General features: G+C 50.1%; 1 protein-coding gene across 1 annotated transcript; it reads left to right on the top strand.

Moving 5' to 3' along the window:
- Positions 1–8,563: 8,563 nt before the first annotated feature.
- On the top strand, positions 8,564–11,125 carry LOC119952224 (zinc finger protein 239-like; the record flags this gene model as incomplete). Its single annotated transcript, XM_038775874.1, has 2 exons — positions 8,564–9,125; positions 10,193–11,125. A coding segment is annotated over exon 2 (594 nt), but the record flags the coding sequence as incomplete, so codon positions are not given.
- Positions 11,126–21,439: the final 10,314 nt, after the last annotated feature.

The following is a 21,439-nucleotide window of genomic DNA, read 5'->3' as shown; positions in this document are numbered from 1 at the left end:
AATCTGTGACAGATCAGTGGGACACATTCAAGAAGGAAATAGGGAGAGTATAGCACCAACATGTTCGAGTCAAGAAAAAGGATGGGACACACAGATCCAATGAAGCCTAGATATCGAGGAATATACAGCATTGGATAAGGAGTAAAAGAGAGCCTGATGGCAGATTTCGAGGGCTCAAAACATCAGAATTCCTAGAGGCATAAAGAATATGTAAGAGGGTACTTAAAAAGGAAATTAGGAGAGCAATAAGGAGGTATGAAAGGGTAAAATAAAAAAAATCTCAAGTTATTTTACAAGTACATTAAGGGTAAAAGGATAACCAAGGAAAGAGTCGGGCCCATTAATGACCACAGTGGTAATTTGTGTGTGGAGCCAGAGGATGTGGGTGGAGATCTAAATGAATACTCTGTGTCAGTGTTCACTCGTGTGGTATAGAATAGGTAAAGAAATCAGGGCGAAAGACTACTAAATTAAAGAGATTAACAGAGAGGAAGTTCTAAGTGATTGGGCAGGCTTAACGGTAGACAAATCTCCAGGGCCAGATGAAATGTATCCCAGGCTGTGTGAGCCAAGGGAAGAAATAGCAGGGGCAGTGGCAATAATCTTCAATTCCTCTCTGGCCCAGGAGAGGTGCTGGAGGATTGAAGGATAGTCAATGTGGCACCATTATTCAAGACGGGAGGAAGGGATAAATCGGGAAACTGACAGGCCAGTCAGTCTAACCTCAGTGGTGGGGGACCTATTGGAAACAATTCTGAGAATCAGAATTGATCAGCGTTTGGGGATTAATAAAGAACAGTCAGCATGGTTTTGTTAAGGGGAAGTCATGTCTGACCAACTTGATAGAGCTTTTCGAAGAGTTGACCAAGTGTGTAGTTGAGGGAAATGCATTTGACGGAGTCTACTTGGACTTCAGCAAGGCTTTTGATAAGGTTCCACATGATAGACTGATGGCGAAGATAAAAGTCCACGGGATCTGAGGAAATTTGGCAAATTGGATCCAGAATTGGCCGAGTGGCAGGAAGCAGAGGGTGATGGTCGAGGGGTGTTTTCCTGACTGGAAGCCTGTGTCCAGTGGGGTCCCACAGGGATCAGTGTTGGGGCCTTTGCTGTTTGTGGTTTATATAAATTATTTAGATATGAATGTAGGAGGGTTGATCAGTAAATTTGCAGGTGATATGAAAAATGGTGGAGTGGTAAATTTTGAGGAGGATAGCCTGAGATTACAGGGGGGATATAGACGGGCTGGTCAGATGGGCTGGTCAGTGGCAAATGGAATTCAATCCGGATAAGTGTGAGGTGATGCACTTGGGCAGGACAAACAAGACAAGGGAATATATGATAAACAGCAGGACCCTGGGAAGCATCGAGCATCAGAGGGACCTTGGTGTGTATGTACACCGGTCCCTTAAGGTAGCACAGCAGGTGGGTACAGTGGTTAAGGAGGCATATGGTATACTTGTCTTTGTTAACAGAGGCATAGACTTTTAGAGCAGGGAGATAGAACATAAAACATAAAGTGCAGAAGGAGGCCATTTGACCCATTGAGTCTGCACCGACCCACTTAAGCCCTCACTTCCACCCCATCCCCTTAACCCAATAACCCCTCCTAACCTTTTTTTTTTGGACACTAAGGGCAATTTATCATGGTCGATCCACCTCACCTGCACGTCTTTGGACTGTGGGAGGAAACCGGAGCACCCGGAGGAAACCCACGCAGACACGGGGAGAACGTACAGCCTCCGCACAGTGACCCAGCGGGGAATTGAACCTGGTACCCAGGCGCTGTGAAGACACAGTGCTAACCACTGTGCTACCGTGCTGCCCTAAGGTTAGCAGGAGGTTATGCAGGACTGTATACAACGTTAGTTAGGCCACAGCTAGAGTATTGTGCGCAATTCTGGAATCCACATTATCGGAGGGATGTGTTAGCACTGGAAAGGGTGCAGAGGAGATTTACCGGGATGTTGCCCGGGCTGGAGAGTGTTAGTTATGCAAAGAGATTGGATAGACTGTGGTTGTCTTCCTTGGAGCAGAGGTGACTGAGGGGGACATGATTTAGATGTACAAAGATTATGTGGAACATCGAGGGAAGAGACAGGAAGAAACCTTTCCTCTTGGTGGAGGGGTCAATGGCTGGGGGTATAGATTTAAGGTAAGGGGCAGGAGGTTTAGAGGGGATGTGAGGAGAAACCTTTTTACCCAGAGAGTGGTGAGAGCTTGGAATTCGCTGCCTGAAAGGTTGGTGGAGGTGGAGTACCTCATAATAATCTTTATTGTCACAACAAAGTTACTGTGAAAAGCCCCTAGTCGCCACATTCCGGCGCCTGTTCGGGTAAACTGAGGGAGAATTCAGAATGTCTAAATTACCTGACAGCACGTCTTTCGCGACTTGTGGGAGGAAACCGGAGCACCCGGAGGAAACCCACGCACACACAGGGAGAATGTGCAGGCTGCACACCGACAGTGACACAAGCCGGGAACCGAACCTGGGACCCTGGAGCTGTGAAGCAATTGTGCTAACCACTGCGCTACCATGCTACCCCACAACATTTAAGGAGTCTTTAGATGTGAACTTGTGATCCCAGGCCAGACAAGGTTATGGGCAAGTGCTGGAAAATGGGATTAGAATGGTTAGGTGGTTGCTTTTTTGAAATAAATGCAGACTCGATGGGCCAAATGGCCTCCTTCTGCACTGTACGTTCCATGTTAAAGTACCTAATTATGTTTTTCCAATTAAGGGGCAATTTAGCGTGGCCAATCCACCTACCCTGCACATTTTTGGGTTGTGGGGGTGAGACCCACACAGACACGGGGAGAATATGCAAACTCCACATGGACAGTGATCCGGGGCCAGGATCAAACCCAGGTCCTCGGCGCTGTGAGGCTGCAGTGCTAACCAATGCAACACTGAGCCACCCTTAGGTGGTTGCTTTTAACCGGCGCAGACACAATGGGCCGATGGGGCTTTTCTGCGCTGTGTGATTCTATAGTAATCTGTTTTGTAAGACCTTGTCGAAAGCCTTCTGAAACTCTAAATAAACCACATCCACCAGTCTCCCTGGTCAACTCTACTGGTTACATCTTCAAAGAATTCCAGTAGATTAGTCAAACATGATTTCCCTTTTGTAAATCTATGCTGACTTTGTTGGATTATACCATTGCTTTCCAAAAGCTGTGCTATGAAACCTTGATGATGGACTCTAGCAACTTCCCTACCACCAACGTTAGGCTCACTGCTCTATAGTTCCCTGTTTTCTCCATGTTGTGATTGGTCCTTTTATACCTTACGAAGGAATCTACCAAACACTTATATTTGTCCAAACCAGAATCTTTTATTGAGTTTTGTGTGGTTATCATGGAATCTGCTTATTACTCCTCTGAAATCTGCATCTCGCACTGACCATTCACTTGTGTGTCTTATTACCCTCTCAATCTTCTTCTGAAGATGGCCGGATGCATCTCCTCTTATATGTGAGACATTGGTCACATGACCTTGGTCAAGAGACTGGTTGGAGGTCGCACACCATCCATCTATGATATAGCCCATCGGCATATCGTTACATCTCCCTTCCTCACAAAACATTAAGATAGCCAATGTGCCGATGGTGCGCAAGCGGGTGATGGAGGGGGAGGGGGCAGCATGGAAAAGGTTGGAGATGGCGTCCTGTGGAGGCACAAGCCTGGGGGCCCTGGTAACGGCGCCGTTGCCGCTCCCTCCTACGAGGTATACCACGAGTCTGGTGGTGGTGGCTACCCTCAAGATTTGGGGGCAGTGGAGGCGACATAGGGGGGAAGTGGGGGGTTCGATGGAGGCTCCGCTTCGTCCCGGGGAACATTGATGGGGGGTTCCAGAGTTGGCACAGAGCGGGCATCAGACAGCTGAGGGACCTGTTTATTGATGGGAGGTATGCGAGCCTGGGAGAGTTGGAGGAGAAATTTGAGCTCCCCTCGGGGAACATGTTCAGGTATCTGCAGGTAAAGGCGTTTGCTAGGCGGCAGGTGGAGGGATTCCCTTTGCTTCCCGCGAGGGGGGTGAGTGACAGGGTACTTTTGGGGGTCGGGGATGGGAAGATATCTGATATCTACAAGGTAATGCAGGAGGTGGAGGAGGCGTAGTAGAGGAGCTAAAGGCTAAGTGGGAGGGGGAACTGGGGGAACAGATCAAGGATGGGACATGAGCAGATGCCCTGGAGAGGGTTAACTCTTCCTCCTCGTGTGCGGCTTAGCCTCATCCAATTCAAGGTGCTGCACCGGGCCCACATGTCCGGGTCTAGGATGAGTAGGTTCTTTGGGGGTGAAGACAGGTGTGTCAGGTGTTCGGGGAGTCCAGCGAACCATGCCCATATGTTCTGGGCATGCCCGGCACTGGAAGAGTTCTGGAAAGGGGGTGGCGAGGACAGTGTCGAGGGTGGTAGGATCCAGGGTCAAGCCAGGCTGGGGACTCGCGATTTTTGGGGTTGGGGTGGAGCCGGGAGTGCAGGAGGCGAGAGAGGCCGATGTTCTGGCCTTTGCGTCCCTAGTAGCCCAGCGGAGGATCTTGCTTCAATGGAAGGATGCGAGGCCCCCAAGCATGGAGACCTGGATCAATGACATGGCGGGTTTTATTAAGCTGGAGAAGGTCAAATTCGCCCTGAGAGCATCGGTACAAGGGTTCTTTAGGCGGTGGCAACCTTTCCTCGACTTTCTAGCTCAGCGATAGGGAACTGGGTCAGCAGCAGCAGCAACCGGGGGGGGGGGGGGGGGGGGGGGGGGGGCGTGACTATGTTTATTTAATTTTAATTTATTTTTAAGTTCTCTTGTCATTTACTGGGTTTGGGCGGGTGGGGAGGGTGCGACATATACGTTGCTACGGTCTTGGGGGTGTTATACTTATTATGTTGTTTTAGTGTTGCTTGTTATTGTTTGTTGTTATGTTTTCTGTAAAAAATTTCAATAAAAATTATTTTTAAAAAAACAAAACATTAAGATAATTTTACAGGCAACATTGAACCTTAAAACTTTATACATTAATTATATGTGGCTAATAAAGTGAACAAGTTTTACGAAGGTGTCTGTTTCCTTTGCACAGATCTCATTATGTCTCCCTCACAGGATCACCTCTGTGACCCTTCAAGCTGTTGCCAGCCTCTTCGAAGACTGGTTTACGTGCCGGCCTCTTGTTTCTCATGCTCTTCGCTCTGTGCCTTTGGAAGGCCTTTATCCATGAATGCCATACTTGTGTTACTCGTCACTTATTCCTTCGCTTCCTTGCATGACGCTGTTTGCTACTTGCGACTGTTTTCATTGTTCGTTTGTTCGTGGGGTGAGCTAGTTTTTCCAGTCTTCTCTTCTTTCTCTGAGCTTTGAGAACATGGTGATGGATTTTTGTGTGTCTCTTGCTTTTGTTCTTTTTTCATAGCAGCCTCTAGTGTGGTGCCAGTTGTTGCTGTGTGCTGAGAAGCCTGCCGAGGTTTAGGCGTCTTTGCGTGGTATGACGGTAGCAGGGTAGCATTGTGGATAGCACAATCGCTTCACAGCTCCAGGGTCCCAGGTTCGATTCCGGCTTGGGTCACTGTCTGTGCGGAGTCTGCACATCCTCCCCGTGTGTGCGTGGGTTTCCTCCGGGTGCTCCGGTTTCCTCCCACAGTCCAAAGATGTGCAGGTTAGGTGGATTGGCCATGATAAATTGCCCTTAGTGTCCAAAATTGCCCTTAGTGTTGGGTGGGGTTACTGGGTTATGGGGATGGGGTGGAGGTGTTGACCTTGGGTAGGGTGCTCTTTCCAAGAGCCGGATCAGACTCGATGGGCTGAATGGCCTCCTTCTGCACTGTAAATTCTATGTCTATGACCACGCCCACGTGTGCGGCCTCCCGGCATGTTGGAATACCTCAGTTTCTGGTGCCTGTGTGAAGGTTGGAACCAGGGTTGCCGGTCTCGCCTCTTCTCGGCTTCCTGGAGCATCGCTGACCTGCACTTCACAACATGAGATGACAATGCTCTCTGGCTGAGCTGATTCAGGCACTGGGTCACCTTGAACAAACTCACAAATGTGTGAGTGGTCTGTGGAGCTGCATAATGAAATTGTCATCAGCTCTTCCTCACGGTCAGCCTCAGAGTTGCCTAGTGTTGCAATCTCCATATTGTTCTCATTGTTACATTTTGGTCCTCCCTCCAGTCGATTGTGCAGCCAATGATTTGTGGTTCAGCAAAGAACGATGTAAGCGGCCGTGAGTCCAACGGTGAAATACTCATTGGACCCGAATGTAAACTCCAGAGTGAAGCTCCACATCTTTCCATTCCCTGTCCAATTATCGTAGAATCATAGAATTTACAGTACAGGAGGCCATTCGGCCCATCGAGTCTGCACCAGCTCTTGGAAAGAGCACCCCCTATCCAAGCCCACACCTCCACCCTATCCCCATAACCCCGACCAACACTAAGGGCAATTTTGGACACCAAGGGCAATTTAGCATGGCCAATCCACCTAACCTGCATATCTCTGGACTGTGGGAGAAAGTGCAGCACCCAGATGAAACCCAAGCAGACATGGGGAGAACGTGCAGACTCCGCACACACAGTGAACCAAGCCAGGAATCGAACCTGGTACCCTGGAGCTGTTAACACTCACATCTCGCAGATGCTTTAGTAAGGGTTCATTCATGACCTTGCATCATGCCACTGAGCCTAAGCACGTTCTCAAAGACTGTTAGCCAGAATTGCGGAATGCCAATTGGCAGTTCCATCCCATCATCTGATATGTCGACCTCCACTAGGATGTCTTCTGAATCCTCATACACCATGCACACTGTAATGTGTTGCAGGGATTCACTGTCGTCAGATGACCAGCCATCTTCTAGTGCTCAACTGGATTTTATCCCAAGGACTGAGTCCACAATGTGAAAGAGTAGTGTGTGCTTCATGACTGCCACTGAGAGCACTAGTTCGCAAACATCGAAGGTCTCCATAGTTCTTATTCCGAAGTCCATTATCAGCCCTGGCCGATCCACAAACTCCCGTGCCAAGCTTTCCAGAGTCAGCACTCTCCCTGGATTCACTTCCTTTCCCTTCGGTTGCTGCAAGTGACCAATTGAAAGTGAGAATGAGAAAATAAATGGAAAGGGGGGGAAAATAAAGTGTTTTACTGACAGATGTTGGAGACAGGAGGAGGTTTCAGTCTGTGTGAAGCTCATCATCATTCACACAAAGCCCGCGCTCTGATTGGCTGGAGGATTCTGGACCTTCCCCCAATTCTTCCTATTGGTCAACACATCCGCAGCTGCCCCTCTCCCTTGGACATGCGCAGTCCCGGTCACGGACGGGGAGATTACCGAGCGTTTAGCTTTTGCAAATGTGGTAAACCACTGTTACACCTGTATTAGGGGATGTAAGGTAGGACCTGTACTACAGGTTCGCCGGTAGCCCCTGCCTGCTGGCTCCGCCCAGTAGGAGGAGGGTGTCCTCTATTCAGCACCCATTTCGCCAGCTGCAGTGGGAGGCCACACATCTTACTGCAATAAAGCCACAGTTTTATCCAACCTTAGTCTTTGTACAATTGATCGTGCATCAGCAAAGCGGACAGACTCACGAGGTTGGCTGTCGCTTTTGGGTCAAAGTCCCAATGTATGAAACTATTATTCAGTATCAGCATCGAATTTAATACGGACGTAACGGTTTTCGGAGCATTCTTATTATCTTTAGTCTTTCTAAGGATTTTGTTTTCATCTTTGTTGTTGAGACTCTTCTGGCTCCTCGCTGCGATGAGATTGATGAAGAATCTCAGTATTTATCTCATCAACTGCCTGCATCGCTCGTGCCTAGCCCATGGTAGAACGCGCAAAACATTGTTTTGCAAAATGCCCAACACTGCCGCACCTGGAGCAAGCTTTTCCAAAGGCCGGACCAGCCTCCCCGAACAGCGACTAGGGGCTTTTCACAGTAGCTTCATTTAAAGCCTACTTGTGACAATAAACGATTTTCATTTCATTACGGTGGGACATGTCGAGTGCCACACTTTTGGCACAAGATGGCGGCAGCAGCTCCTGTCGGCTACTTAAAATGGCCACCCGCACTGAGACCACTAGGAATAATAAATGTACTTCATCACAGAACCATAAATAATATATCTAATCTGTACCATATTGAAAAACTGGATATTTCTCTGTCTGTCCCCTTAAATGTCAGCCATCTCCTGGGGAAACAAGCCCTTTAACTGTGAACATTAGGAAAGAGACCATCCTTTTAGGCAGACAAATAAATGTGTTAAGCTGAGGGAGCAAAGGATGTCAGTGTCTTTAAGAGAGAGAGAGAGACCTGGGCCAAGCTTTCCAGAGTCTGCACCCTCCCTGGATTCACTTCCTTTCCCTTCGGTTGCTGCAAGTGACCAATTGAAGGTGAGAGTGAGAAAAGAAATGGAAAGGGGGAGAAAAGAAAGTGTTTTACTGACAGATGTTGGAGACAGGAGGAGGTTTCAGTCTGTGTGAAGCTCATCATCATTCACACAAAGCCCGCGCTCTGATTGGCTGGAGGATTCTGGACCTTCCCCCAATTCTTCCTATTGGTCAACACATCCGCTGCTGCCCCTCTCCCTTGGACATGCGCAGTCCCGGTCACGGACGGGGAGATTACCGAGCGGCTTCTCGCCCTGGCCGGCGCCGTCAGCCAGTTGCCTGGAAACCTTGTCTCGAGGAGGTGCAAGGGGAGGGCGGGTCGCCCGTGCTCGCGTTCGCGCTCCGGGCCCGCGCACTGGAACCCGGAGACGTCACCGCGGAGCAGAGTAATTCCTATTGGCTGTTTCAGGCAGCGCTCCATTGTGGCGTCACAGTGACGTAGAGGGGCGTTCCCAGCTCAGAGTCCCACTGGGAGCAACAGCTGGTCACAGAAACACACTGCGAATTGGAACTCAGCGCGTCTCTGGGTCAAAGGTTCTCCAACCCACGTGGGGACGAATCCACTCTCCACTGTTTGCATGAGGGGGTTTGATCAATGGGAATTCGTGGAGGACCGGAAGGACCCTGGTCCTCCAACCAACCAGAGTCTGGGCTTTGTGTCAGTGTCTGCACGGAGCTTCCTCCACTGTCTGCCCAGCAAAGCTGCTGCTCCTCCAGCTTCACACAGACTGAAACTTCCTCCTGTCCCCAACATCTGTGAGTAAAACACTTTCTCCCCCTTTCCATTTCTTTTCTCATTCTGGTGTTCCATTGTTGACTTGTTTAAATCCCCAGGCCCAGATGAGATTAATCCCAGGCAATTAATGGGGGGCAAGAGAGGAGATTTCAGAGGCTCTGACAATAATTTCTAAATCTTCTCTGGTCACAGGAGCGGTGCCAGGGGACTGGAGGACAGATAATGTGGTACTAATATGGGGCAGCAGGGTGGCGCAGTGAGTAGCATTGCTGCCTCACGGCGCCGAGGTCCCGTGTTCGATCCCGGCTCTGGGTCACTGTCCGTGTGGAGTTTGCACATGAGGAAGGAGCTGCGCTCCGAAAGCTCGTGTTTGAAACAAACCTGTTGGACTTTAACCTGGTGTCGTAAGACTTCTTACTCTACTTGGGGAGGCAAGGATTAATCAAGTATAGTCAGCGTAGTTGCCGAGATCATGTCACACAAATTTGATTTGAATTTTTCAAGGAGGTGACTAGGTGCGTAGATGAAAGTCCTGCAGTTAATGTAGTCGATAATTGACTTCAGTAAGACATTTGACAAGGTCTCGCACGGGAGACTGGTCAAGAAGATAAGAGCCCAAGGGTGGCGCAGTGAATAGCACTGTTGCTCACGGCGCCGACGTCTCAGGTTCAGGTTTTGGGATAAAGATTGGGAGGGTCTGGTATATGAACAGGAACCTCGGCAACATATGCATCTTAACCACCTGGACGCTCCCCGCCAGTGTGAGGTGCAGCGTATCCCACCTCCTAAAATCCCCCCTAACCTCCTCCATCAACGTTGTCAGATTCCACTTGTGCATCGCCACCCACTCCCCTGTCACCTGGACCCCCATGTACCTGAACCTGGCCCTAGCTACCCTAAATGGCAATGCCCCCTAATTGGCCCTCCTGACCCGCTGCATTCACCGGAAACATTTCACTCTTTGGGGTTTGGTCTGGGACCGTAACAAGAATTGGAGGCTCGACTGGGCGCTTAATAAATGTTTCATAGCAACTAGGATTATCCATTCTGAATTTCTATCCTGTACTGACTGTGATAACTTTTACAGGATATTAGAAGGTGAGGATTTACAGACACAAATCTCAAACCAAACGCCATGTCACGATCTGACAGTCACTTAATTCATCAGCCTTTGAATCGAGAAGGAGAGCTGTTTGTCTGTTCTGTCTGCTTCAGAATGCTTTAAACGTCAGTGTGACTGGAAAAGCACCGAGACACACACACCCGAGTGAGAGTGTTCCAGAGCACTGACTGTGGGAAGAGCTTTAACCAGTTACACAGCCTGAAAGGACATCGCATCATTCACAGCGGGGAGAAATCGTACACGGGTTCTGTGAGAGACCTCAACTGATTGTCTAACCTGGAGAGACACAAGGACACCAGCAACATGGAGAAACCATGGAAATGCCAGGACTGTGGGAAGGGATTCAGATCCCCATCTGAGCTGGAAATTCATCAACGCAGTCACACTGGGGAGAAACCGTTCACCTGCTCTGTGTGTGGGAAGGGATTCAGTCATTCATCCACACTGCGAGTTCACGAGCGGGTTCACACCGGGGAGAGACCGTTCACCTGCTCTGTGTGTGGGAAGGGATTCAGTGATTCATCCACACTACGTGTTCACCAGCGAGTTCACACTGGGGAGAGGCCGTTCACCTGCTCTGTATGTGGGAAGGGATTCACTCAGTTATCCAACCTGCTCAGACACCATGCCATTCACACCAATGAGAGACCCTTTAAATGCTCTGTCTGCGGGAGTGGCTTCAAAAGGTCTCAGGAACTGATGGTTCACCAGCGCTTTCACACCGCGGAGAGACCGTTCAGCTGCTCTCACTGCACAAAGAGGTTTAGAACGTCATCGAATCTGTGTTTACACCAGCGAGTTCACACTGGGGAGAGGCCATTCACCTGTTCTGTGTGTGGGAAGGGGTTCAGTACTGCGTCCCACCTGCGGAGACACCAGCGAGTTCACAAGTCATTGCAGGGGTTGGATTCTGCTGTTGTTGCTGCTGTGAATCACACCCAGGACTGAACCATGTTCATTCTGACAGTGAGTGAAGTGGGAGGGTCGGAGGGTTTCTTTCTGCTGGACTGGCCGGTCTCACCACTTTGCTTCCAGTGGGCTGATGCTCTTTGAGCCTGGGAGACCACATTTCCACTGAAATGAACCACAAAGGCTGATGAAGGACATTTATTTTATCCTGGATAATAAATAATGTTTCCCCCCCCCCCCCCCCCCACTACAGGGTCAAACAGAACAAAAGAGAAAGCCAGGGGTTGGTTAGAGGATGGGTGAGATCAAATGACAAAAATGTCCTGGAACAAAAGGCAAAGGGAGAGGTAATGGTTGTAGTAAAGATACAAAGCATTGGTCCAGAGTCAGTGTTAATGGCAGAATAAAGGACAGCTCTGTCTGGAAGCAAAAAAACAAGATGCAGACTGGCACTCGGCAAAAAAACAAATCAAAATGGAGGAGCGAGTTCAGGGTGTGAAGTGGTTGAACTCAACGTTAAAATAAAATGTATTTTCCAAACATCCTCGAAGAGATCCACATAGCTCCAACAAAGGATAGTACATACAGCTTGTTAAATCTCCCCATTTTAATCCCTCCCCCCCCCGCCCCTCCCGGTGACAAACAAATCCCCAAACGTGGGCAGAAACTACAAAACCCTCCTCCGATCCCCTGAGGGCAAACTTAATTTTCTCCAACCTGAGGAACTGGTAAAGGTCCCCCCACCCACGCCGCAACCCCAACCCCCCCCCCCCCCCCCCCCCCCCCCCCCTGCCCCCGCCGCCCCAATGCCACTGCCAACTTCCAATTTTTTTTCTCTCAGGTTCTGAACTTTGGCACAGAGTCTCATTAGGGGTTGCAAGGGTTGGGAACTTGCATTTCTGATCTTAGAACATAGAACAGTACAGCACAGAACAGGCCCTTTGGCCCTCGATGTTGTGCCGAGCAATGATCACCCTACTCAAACCCACGTATCCACCCTATAACCGTAACCCAACAACGCCCCCTTAACCCTTAACCTTACTTTTTTAGGACACTACGGGCAATTTAGCATGGCCAATCCACCTAACCTGCACATCTTTGGACTGTGGGAGGAAACCGGAGCACCCGGAGGAAACCCGCGCACACACGGGGAGGACGTGCAGACTCCGCACAGACAGTGACCCAGCCGGGAATCGAACCTGGGACCCTGGAGCTGTGAAGCATTTATGCTAACCACCATGCTCCCGTGCTGCATACCTATTTAAAAAAAAATGTAATTTCAGTGTCCAATTTAATTTTTTTTCCAATTGAGGGGCAATTTAGCATGGCCCATTGACCGACCCTGCAATTCTTTTTGGGTTGTGGGGGTGAGACCCACGCGCACACGGAGAGAATGTGCAAACTCCACGTGGACAGTGACCCGGGGTTGGGATCGAACCCGGGTCCTTGGCGCCGTGAGGCTGCAGTGCCCCCCCCCCCCCCCCCCCCCCAACCTCCAATTTAAGACAATCTGTCGCCCGGCAATCAGAGAGCCGAAGGCCCCAACATTGGCCCCCTTCCCCTCCTGTATACCCGACACCTGAAAAAGCGGCATAGTGTCCCGCATCAGCTTCACCCCCCACAATCCCAGATCGCCTCTCGAACACCGGCTCCCAGAATACTGGCCAAGTTTGCGGCACTCCCCCCCCCCCCCCCCCACACAAACGTGTGAATAGTTTGCCAGCCCCCCTCCCACACCTCTCACACATCCACCACTCCGGGGAAAGACCCACTCATCCGGGCCTCGGTCTTATGGGTCCTATGCACCAACTTGAACAGTATAAGGCTCATCCTTGTGTAGGTGGAGGTCGAGTTGACCCGACGAATGACTTCACTCCAAATTCCCCAGCCCATCTCCCACTTCCGCTTAATCCCAGTCACTAAGGCCGTTCCCTTCTCGACCAACCACCCATATATATAACCAAAGGAGAACATGCTGGAAAATCTCAGCAGGTCTGGCAGCATCTGTAGGGAGAGAAAAGAGCTGACGTTTTGAGACCAGATGACCCTTTGTCAAAGCTGCCACAGGGTGGAGCCAACACCCACATGTGCCCGAGTTTAAAGTGCTTCTTCGGCTGGTTCCAAATTCTAATTGACTCCACCACCAGGCTACTTGTACACTTCCCCGGGGAGAACGGCAACTGGGCTCTTCCCCTCGGCATCCTGCTCGTCCAAGCAAACTCCGATATCAACTCGTCCACCCTCCGAATAAAGGCCTTCGGGAGAAAGATTGGGAGGGACTGGAAGACAAAGGGAAATCTTGGCAGTGCAATCATTTTTACCACTTGCACCTTTCAAACTCCCGTCCAAGCTCCCCGACCAGGCTCGTCAGCTTCCATTTGTACTTAGCGGCCCAGTCATGCGTTGCCTGAATCACCAAATATGAGAATCTGACACCCACCACCTTAAACGGCAGGGCCCCCAAGTTCGCCCTCTGCGTTGAAGCATCTATCAGAAAGATCTCACTTTTCCAAACGTTCAATTTGTGCCCTAAAAAGGCCCCAAATGTCCCCCCAACTGGTCCATGATCCTTCACATCATCTCCTTCGACCCAAACAAGTTGTCGGCATACAAAGGCACGCTGTGCCCTTACCGCTACCACTCAGTGGAGGCATGTAAAGCTATCGCCAGTGGCTCAAACGCCAGCACAAGCAGCAATGGCGAGAGTGGACACCCCTGTCTCATCCTCCTATGCAACCCAAAGTGTCCTGAATTCATCTCATTTGTCCTCGCGCCAGCCATGGGGGGGCACATACAATAGCCGCACCTAAGCCACAAATCTCAGCCCAAATCCAAACCTCCCACAGATATTGCCACTCTTCTTGGTCAAAGGCCTTCTCCATGTCCATTGACACGGTCACCTCCGGCTACCGCCCCTCCGAGGAGATCATCGCCATCGCCTCCTGAGATTACTGGAGAGCTGCCCCCCCTTCTGATCTGAGCTCCAGCTCCGGGAACTCCCACCCGTTCAGGAACTGATCCATACCTGCCTCTTCCCCTCCAGGCTCGGGCCTGTGTAGGCCTCGTTAGAAGGCCTCAAACTCCTCATTGATTCTTTCCGACTCCGACACCACCTTTCTCCCTGCCGCCCTCACCTGCACAATCTCCCTCGGCGCTGCCTATCACCGCAACTGATGGGCCGGCAGACGACTCGCCCTCTCCCCCCAGCTCATACTGCTCGAGCCCACCGTAGCTGACCTTCCTGCCCTCAACCCATCAAACTGCCCCGGCAGCTTCTTTCTTTGCGTCACTCACTCCCTAGTTGGGGCCTCAGAATATCTCCTGTCCACCTTTATTATCTCTTCCAGGAACCTTAGCCTCATCCCCACCCCACTTCCATCCTATCTCTGAGGACTTTAAATTAACTAAGAAGGAGTACTCCCTCTCCCCGGGTGACCAAACCTTCACAGGTCCACCATCCCCATCTGCTCCATAATCACCTCTCCAACTCCCTCGCCATTCCCGACCTCCCCCTTGACTCGGAACTCAACCTGTCCATCCTCGGCTCCATTACACAATTAAAATCCCCACCCATAATCAATTAGTGACTGTCCAGGTCCAGCTCCGGAATAGCTCCTCACAGCTTCCTCACAAACTCAACATCGTCACAGTTGGGCACACACACATTCACCAGAATCATCAGTGCTCCCGCTAACACCCCACTCGCTATCACAAACCTACCCCCTCTCCCACACCATCACAACCCTGTTCTCTTGCTAAACAAGATTGCAAAACCCAGCCCCACCCCCTCGATTTCGAGTGAAACCCCGAGTGGACCGTTTGCCCCACCCACCCCTTCCTCAGCCTCATCTGGTCCTTCACCCCGAAAGTGTGTCTCTTGCAGGAAAATCACCTCTACACTTTTTAGGTGTGCGAACACCCAGAACCGTTTGGCAAATTCAGCCCACGGACATGCCACGTCACAAATCTTACCGGAGGCCTCTGCCTCCCCACTCCCCCAGGATCCACCAACATCACCCAACTGAGCCTCTACCCGGCCCCAAGCTCCACCGAAACTGGGCCCATCCAAGATGGCCGCCCACACCCAACTCCGCCCGCCATACCAACCATGTCGCATCCCCTCTTCCCCCCGCAAACCCCATCCAATTTCCCCCCTCCCCATGCTGGCTAACCACAGCAGCCCCCGCCCCCCCCCCCCCCCCCCCCACCCCCTCAATCTGCTTGTGTTCACTAGCATCGCCTGCTCGCATGGCGACTCTCACCTGGAGACCGAAACAAAGGGCCCCACCTAACTGTCCCCCCCCCCTACTCAGTAATCCCCCGCTCTCTGACCCACACCATCGCCTCCCCTCTCCCAGCCCCTCCCTCCAGTGTCGCGAACCCATAAGAATAAAACGGGGGAAAAAACTACATCAAAGCAACCCCAATACACACTTTCTCAATTTCCCACAGGACCCGCGCAACCACAAGCAAAACCATCCCTCGAGGGTACAAAAAGGTACAAAAAGTCAAACAGTATCAACCTAGAGCCCCAATGGCTGGAGCCAGTTACAAATGGGTACAGCAAGCATGGGCCACAGAAATCTCCTCAAACAAAGAGAACATGTGAAACAATATACAACTGACACAAATATCCACCATTCAGCCCCCCCACAACCCATGCTCCTTGATGAAGTCATTCGCCTCCTCCGGCGTCCCAAAATAATATTCCCGGCCCTCAAAACGTTACCCACAGTTTAGCCGGGTACAGCACCCCAAACCGGATCTTGCGCCTATACAGCGCCGCCTTGGCTTTATTGAACCCCGCCTGTCTTCTGGCCAGGCCAGCACCAGGTATATCTGGGCCTGGTTTCCTTCCCAGCTGCAGTCCCAACTCACCCTGGCCCACCTCAAAATCTTTTCCTTCTGCTGAAACGTGTGCAGACGCACAATCGGCACCTGCAGCAGCTCACCCGCTCTCGGCTTCCGCCTCGAGGACCTGTGGGCCCCGTCCCCCTCCAGGGTCTTGTCGAGAACCACCTTCTCCACCAACTCCGCGAACATCTTTGCGCATACCTTGTGGCGCTCGTTCCTTCAGCTCCCCCCGGCAGGCCCACAATGTGCACATTTTGCCACTGGGATTGAATCTCTAGCTCCTCCACCCTCGCCCGCAGCATCTTGTAAACGTCCCCCAGGATCGCCATCCAGTGATACAATAGTCGTACACCACCTTCTCCACCTCCTGGATCATCGGCCATCGCGCCTCTAAGCGCTTCTTCACCCGATCCAAGGTCCCGCAAGGAGGTGCAACTCCCAACCCGCAGTCCCCTCCTCCCCCCATCGTCTTCGACCAGTCTCCCTGCATCTCCTTCCTTTACTGCCGGACTTCCTCCTTGATGAAGATCATCAATTGATTCATTGGCAGCTTCTTCATCGAGGACGACCCTTCCCCCCCCCACCCCCCGCCATCTTTTCAGCTTGTGTTGCTCCACGAGTCCCCTCCAACTCTTGGGCCAAGGTTCTCACCGTCTTTAACCGATATCCCATAGACATCCCAGTCCGACAGAGTACTGATCACCTTCCATTCTCCTCACAACTTTCCACCAAAGTCCCCCAAAAATCAGGTAGAAAGTTCCAAAACCAAGGCCTCCGGGCAGGAACCATCCTGTGGGTGATCCATCACACCATGGTTGCCACCGGAAATAGTTGAACTCAATGTTGAGTCCAGAAGGCTGTAAAGTGCCTCATGGGAAGACGAGGGGCTGTTGGTCCAGCTTGTGTTGGGCTTCTCCGGAACATTGCAGCAGGCCGAGGACAGGAATGTGAGCCTGAGAGCAAGGTGGTGAATTCTAATGGCAGCAAGCGGAAGGTCAGGGTCAGGCTCGTGGACTGAGCGGAGGTGTTCCACAAAGAGGGCAGGGAACAGGCTACAGGCGAATTAAAGAGAAAACCATTTGGGTCCAGAATATTGTGAACATCCTTTTACTCTGGTTGTCTTTGACCCTCAAGCCATTTTCTGTCTTTTTAACCATGTTCTGTTTCATTAATAAACTTTTATGAGGAAAAATATTTGATTTTCTGGACTTTTCATGATTAGATGGAGGCACTTCAGAGAAGAGGGTGAAAGGGATTGGTAGACTCAAGCTAAAATCTAAAATTCTCTGTACAGCACTGAGGCAGTGCTGCACTGTCACAGCTGCTGTCTTTTGAATAAGATTTTAACCTGAGGACTCGGTCTCCCCCTCTCGGGTGGGTGCAAAAGGTCCCGCAGCCGCTATTTAGATTGGTGGCACAGTGGGTTAGCACTGTTGCTTCGCAGCTCCAGGGTCCCAGGTTCGATTCCCGGCATGGGTCACTGTTTGTGCGGAGTCTGCACGTTCTCCCCGTGTCTGCGTGGGTTTCCTCCCGGTGCTCCGGTTTCCTCCCACAGTCCTGAATGACGCGCTGTTAGGTAATTTGGACATTCTGAATTCTCCGTCTGTGTACCCGAACAGGTGCTGAAATGTGGCGACTAGGGGCTTTTCACAGTACCTTCATTGCAGTGTTAATGTAAGCCTACGTGTGACAATGATAAAGATTATTATTATTATTAATTAAAAGAGCAGGAGTGTCCTGGCCAATATTTATCCCTCAATCATCATGACTAAAAAATCATCTCATTGTCACATTGCTGTATATGGGATCTTGTTTTGTGTGTGAATTGGCGACCTTGTTTCCTCCATTACGTCAGTGACTACACTTCAAAAGTACTCCATTGGCTGTGCATCAAGCACAACAATTCTGGAGCCGGACTTTGGTAGAATACGGTGGCCTGTAGGTTATCAAAGTTTCAGAACAACTTGTTAATTTAAGCAATTTCTCCCAGCTCTGCAGGTACTAGAAACATTCAGGTGAATGCAATATCACATTTTTTATAATTATCCAATCACATTTTAGAGTTTAACATGGCTTCCTTGACCTTGTTGTTTATAACAGTTAAGACAGATGAAACTAAATTTTGTTACTGAGGCATACCTACAGTTTCCTACATTACAACTCGATTTCCTGATCCATAGACTACAATCAGTAAGGATTAAAAAACCACACCTCCTCCATGATAGTCTTCAAGTCCGAGGCCCTGCAAGGCTGCGTACTTAGCCCCCTACTATACTCCCTATACACACGACTGTGAGGCAAAATCTGGCTCCAACTGCATCTAATTTGCTGATGACATGACCATTGTGGGTCGGATCTTTGAGTCAGAGTACAGGAGGGATTATATAGAACCTAGTGACATGGTGTAACGATTACAATCTTTTTTTAATATAAATTTAGAGTACCCAATCAATTTTTTCCAATTCAGGGGCAATTTAGCATGGCCAATCCACCTAGCCTGCACATCTTTGGGGTTGTGGGGGCGAAACCCATGCAAACTCGGGGAGAATGTGCAAACTCCACACGGACAGTGACCCAGAGCCAGGATCGAACCTGGGACCTCGGCATCGTGAGGCTGCAGGGCGAACCCACTGCGCCACCGTGCTGCTCACGATTACAATCTGTCCCTCGATGTCAGCATCAAAACTAAAGAGCTGGTCATTGACTTCAGGAAGCAAAGTATCATAAACACCCCTGTCAGCATCAACAGGGCCGAGGTGGAGATAGTTGACAGTGTCAGATTCCTAGGGGTGCACATCTCCAAAAATCTGTCCTGGTCCACCCACGCCGAAGCTACCACCAAGAAAGCACAACAGCGCCTTTACTTCCTCAGGAAACTAAGGAAATTTGGCATGTCCACATTAACCCTGACCAACTTTTACAGATACACCATAGAAACCACCTATCTGGCTGCAGCACAGCCTGGTATGGCAACTGATCGGCCCAAGACTGTAAGAAACTACAGAGAATCGTAAACGAAGCCCAGTCCATCATACAAACCTGCCTCCCATCCATTGACTCCATCTACACCTCCGGCTGCCTTGGGAAAACGGGCAGCATAATCAAAGACTCCTCCTACCCGGGTTATTCTTTCTTCCAACCTTCTCCATCAGGCAGGAAGATACATAAGTCTGAGAACACGCACAAACAGATTCAAAAACAGCTTCTTCCCCGCTATTACCAGACTCATGAATAACCGGGGCAGCACGGTAGCATTGTGGATAGCACAATTGCTTCACAGCTCCAGGGTCCCAGGTTCGATTCCGGCTTGGGTCACTGTCTGTGCGGAGTCTGCACATCCTCCCCGTGTGTACATGGGTTTCCTCCGGGTGCTCCGGTTTCCTCCCACAGTCCAAAGATGTGCAGGTTAGGTGGATTGGCCATGATAAATTTCCCTTAGTGTCCAAAATTTCCCTTAGTGTTGGGTGGGGTTACTGGGTTATGGGGATAGGGTGGCGGTGTTAACCTTGGGTAGGGTGCCCTTTCCAAGAGCAGGTACAGACTCGAAGGGCCGAATGGCCTCCTTCTGCACTGTAAATTCTATGAGACCCTCTTATGGACTGAACTAACCTCTGCATGCATCTTCTCCACTGAGTAGCACTATAGTCTGTATGCTTCCTTTGATGTCTGTCTATGTATTTGCATTGTGTATTTATTTTTTTTTAAATTTAGAGTGTCCAATTCCTTTTTTTTCCAATTAAGGGGCAATTTAGCATGGCTAATCCACCTAGCCTGCACAACTTTGGTTTGTGGGGGCAAAACCCACCAAACACAGGGAGAATGTGCAAACTCCACATGGACAGTGACCCAAAGCTGGGATTCGAACCTGGGACCTTGGCGCCGTGAGGCAGCAGTGCTAACCACTGCACCACCGTGCTGTCCTACATTGTGTATTTATCGCATGTTCTAGATTTTAATTTATGGAACGATCTGCCTGGACAGTACAGAGAACAATACTTTTCGCTAGACCTCGGTACATGTGAAAATAAATCTAAATCAAATCATAGAATTTACAGTGCAGAAGGAGGCCATTCAGCCCATCGAGTATGCACCGGCCCTTACAAAGAGCACTCTACTCAAGCCCATGTATCTACCTTATCCCCATAGCCCAGTAACCGCCACTTAACATTTTTTGGACACTAAGGGCAACTTATCATGGCCATTCCATCTAACCCGCACATCTTTGGACTGTGGGAGGAAACCGGAGCACCCGGAGGAAACCCACGCACACATGGGGAGGATGTGCAGACTCTGCACAGACAGTGACCCAAGCCGGAATCGAACCTGGGACCCTGGAGCTGTGAAGCAACTGTGCTAATCACTATGTTACCGTGCTGCCCTTTCAAAAAAAATCAAATCCAACACTTCAAAGTATTTCACTGGCTGTAAAACACTTTAGGAATGGCACAGTGGTTAGCACTGCGACCTCGCACCTCCAGGGACCCAGGTTCGATTCTTATCTCGGGTGACTGTGTGGAGTCTGCACGTTCTCCCCGTGTCTACGTGGGTTTCCTCCGGGTGCTCCAGTTTCCTCTCTCAGTCCAAAGATGGGCAGGTTAGGTGGATTAGCCATGAAAAATTGCCCCTTAGTGTCATGTGTTAGGTGGGATTCAGGAGATGAGGGCCGGTAGGATGCTCTCTGGGAGGGTCCGGGTAGACTCGATGGACTGAATGGCCTCCTGTACTGTTGGGATTCTATGAGATCCCGTGGTCACGAAAGGTGTGGAAGAAATGTCATTTATTTTGAGAAATGGTCCCCAAACGTGGACATATTACACACAGGTCATTAATAAAGAATGAATCATAATTTTCATCAACAACTATGTGTTTCACTCCATTTTCAATCCCCCAGTGAAAATCCAAACACAGTATATCGAGAATATTAGATTTAAAACAGGACAAGTTTTTGTGATTTGGGTTCACTGTCTGGAAATTCAACTATAACTTTCAAAAGGGAACTAGGCAGACCGTGGAAAGAAAAATAAACTTTCAGGACGCTGGGATTAATTAGGTAGTTCATTCAAAGAGTCAGCATAGGAATGATGGGTGGAGTGGCCTACTTCTGAGCTCTGAGCCTCTTCGTATTTGAAGAAAGTGGGAAATACCTAGAAGCCACTTCCTTGGAGTGGGTAGAAGCAGAGATGATGGAATGTTTCCCAAAGGAAGTTGGATTGCGCTTGAGGGAATAAACCAACAGGGAATATTGGGATAGAATGGCTTCATCTATGGAGAATCATCATGGACTCAATGGGCCGAATGGCCCTTTTCCCAACCTGAATGCCTGTTTGATCTGCTCCAGTCTCTCCAACTCACTGAAGTCCCTCAATCCTGGTGTAATTCCCGTAAATCTCCTCCGCACCCTCTCTGAGAACTTCACATCTTTCCTAAAGTGTGGGGCCCACATATAGG

This window comes from Scyliorhinus canicula, chromosome 17, assembly GCF_902713615.1.
Source record: "Scyliorhinus canicula chromosome 17, sScyCan1.1, whole genome shotgun sequence".
NCBI lineage: Eukaryota > Metazoa > Chordata > Chondrichthyes > Carcharhiniformes > Scyliorhinidae > Scyliorhinus > Scyliorhinus canicula.
The sequence above is the reverse complement of the archived record's forward strand: the minus strand, read 5'-3'. Positions and strand labels throughout refer to the sequence as shown.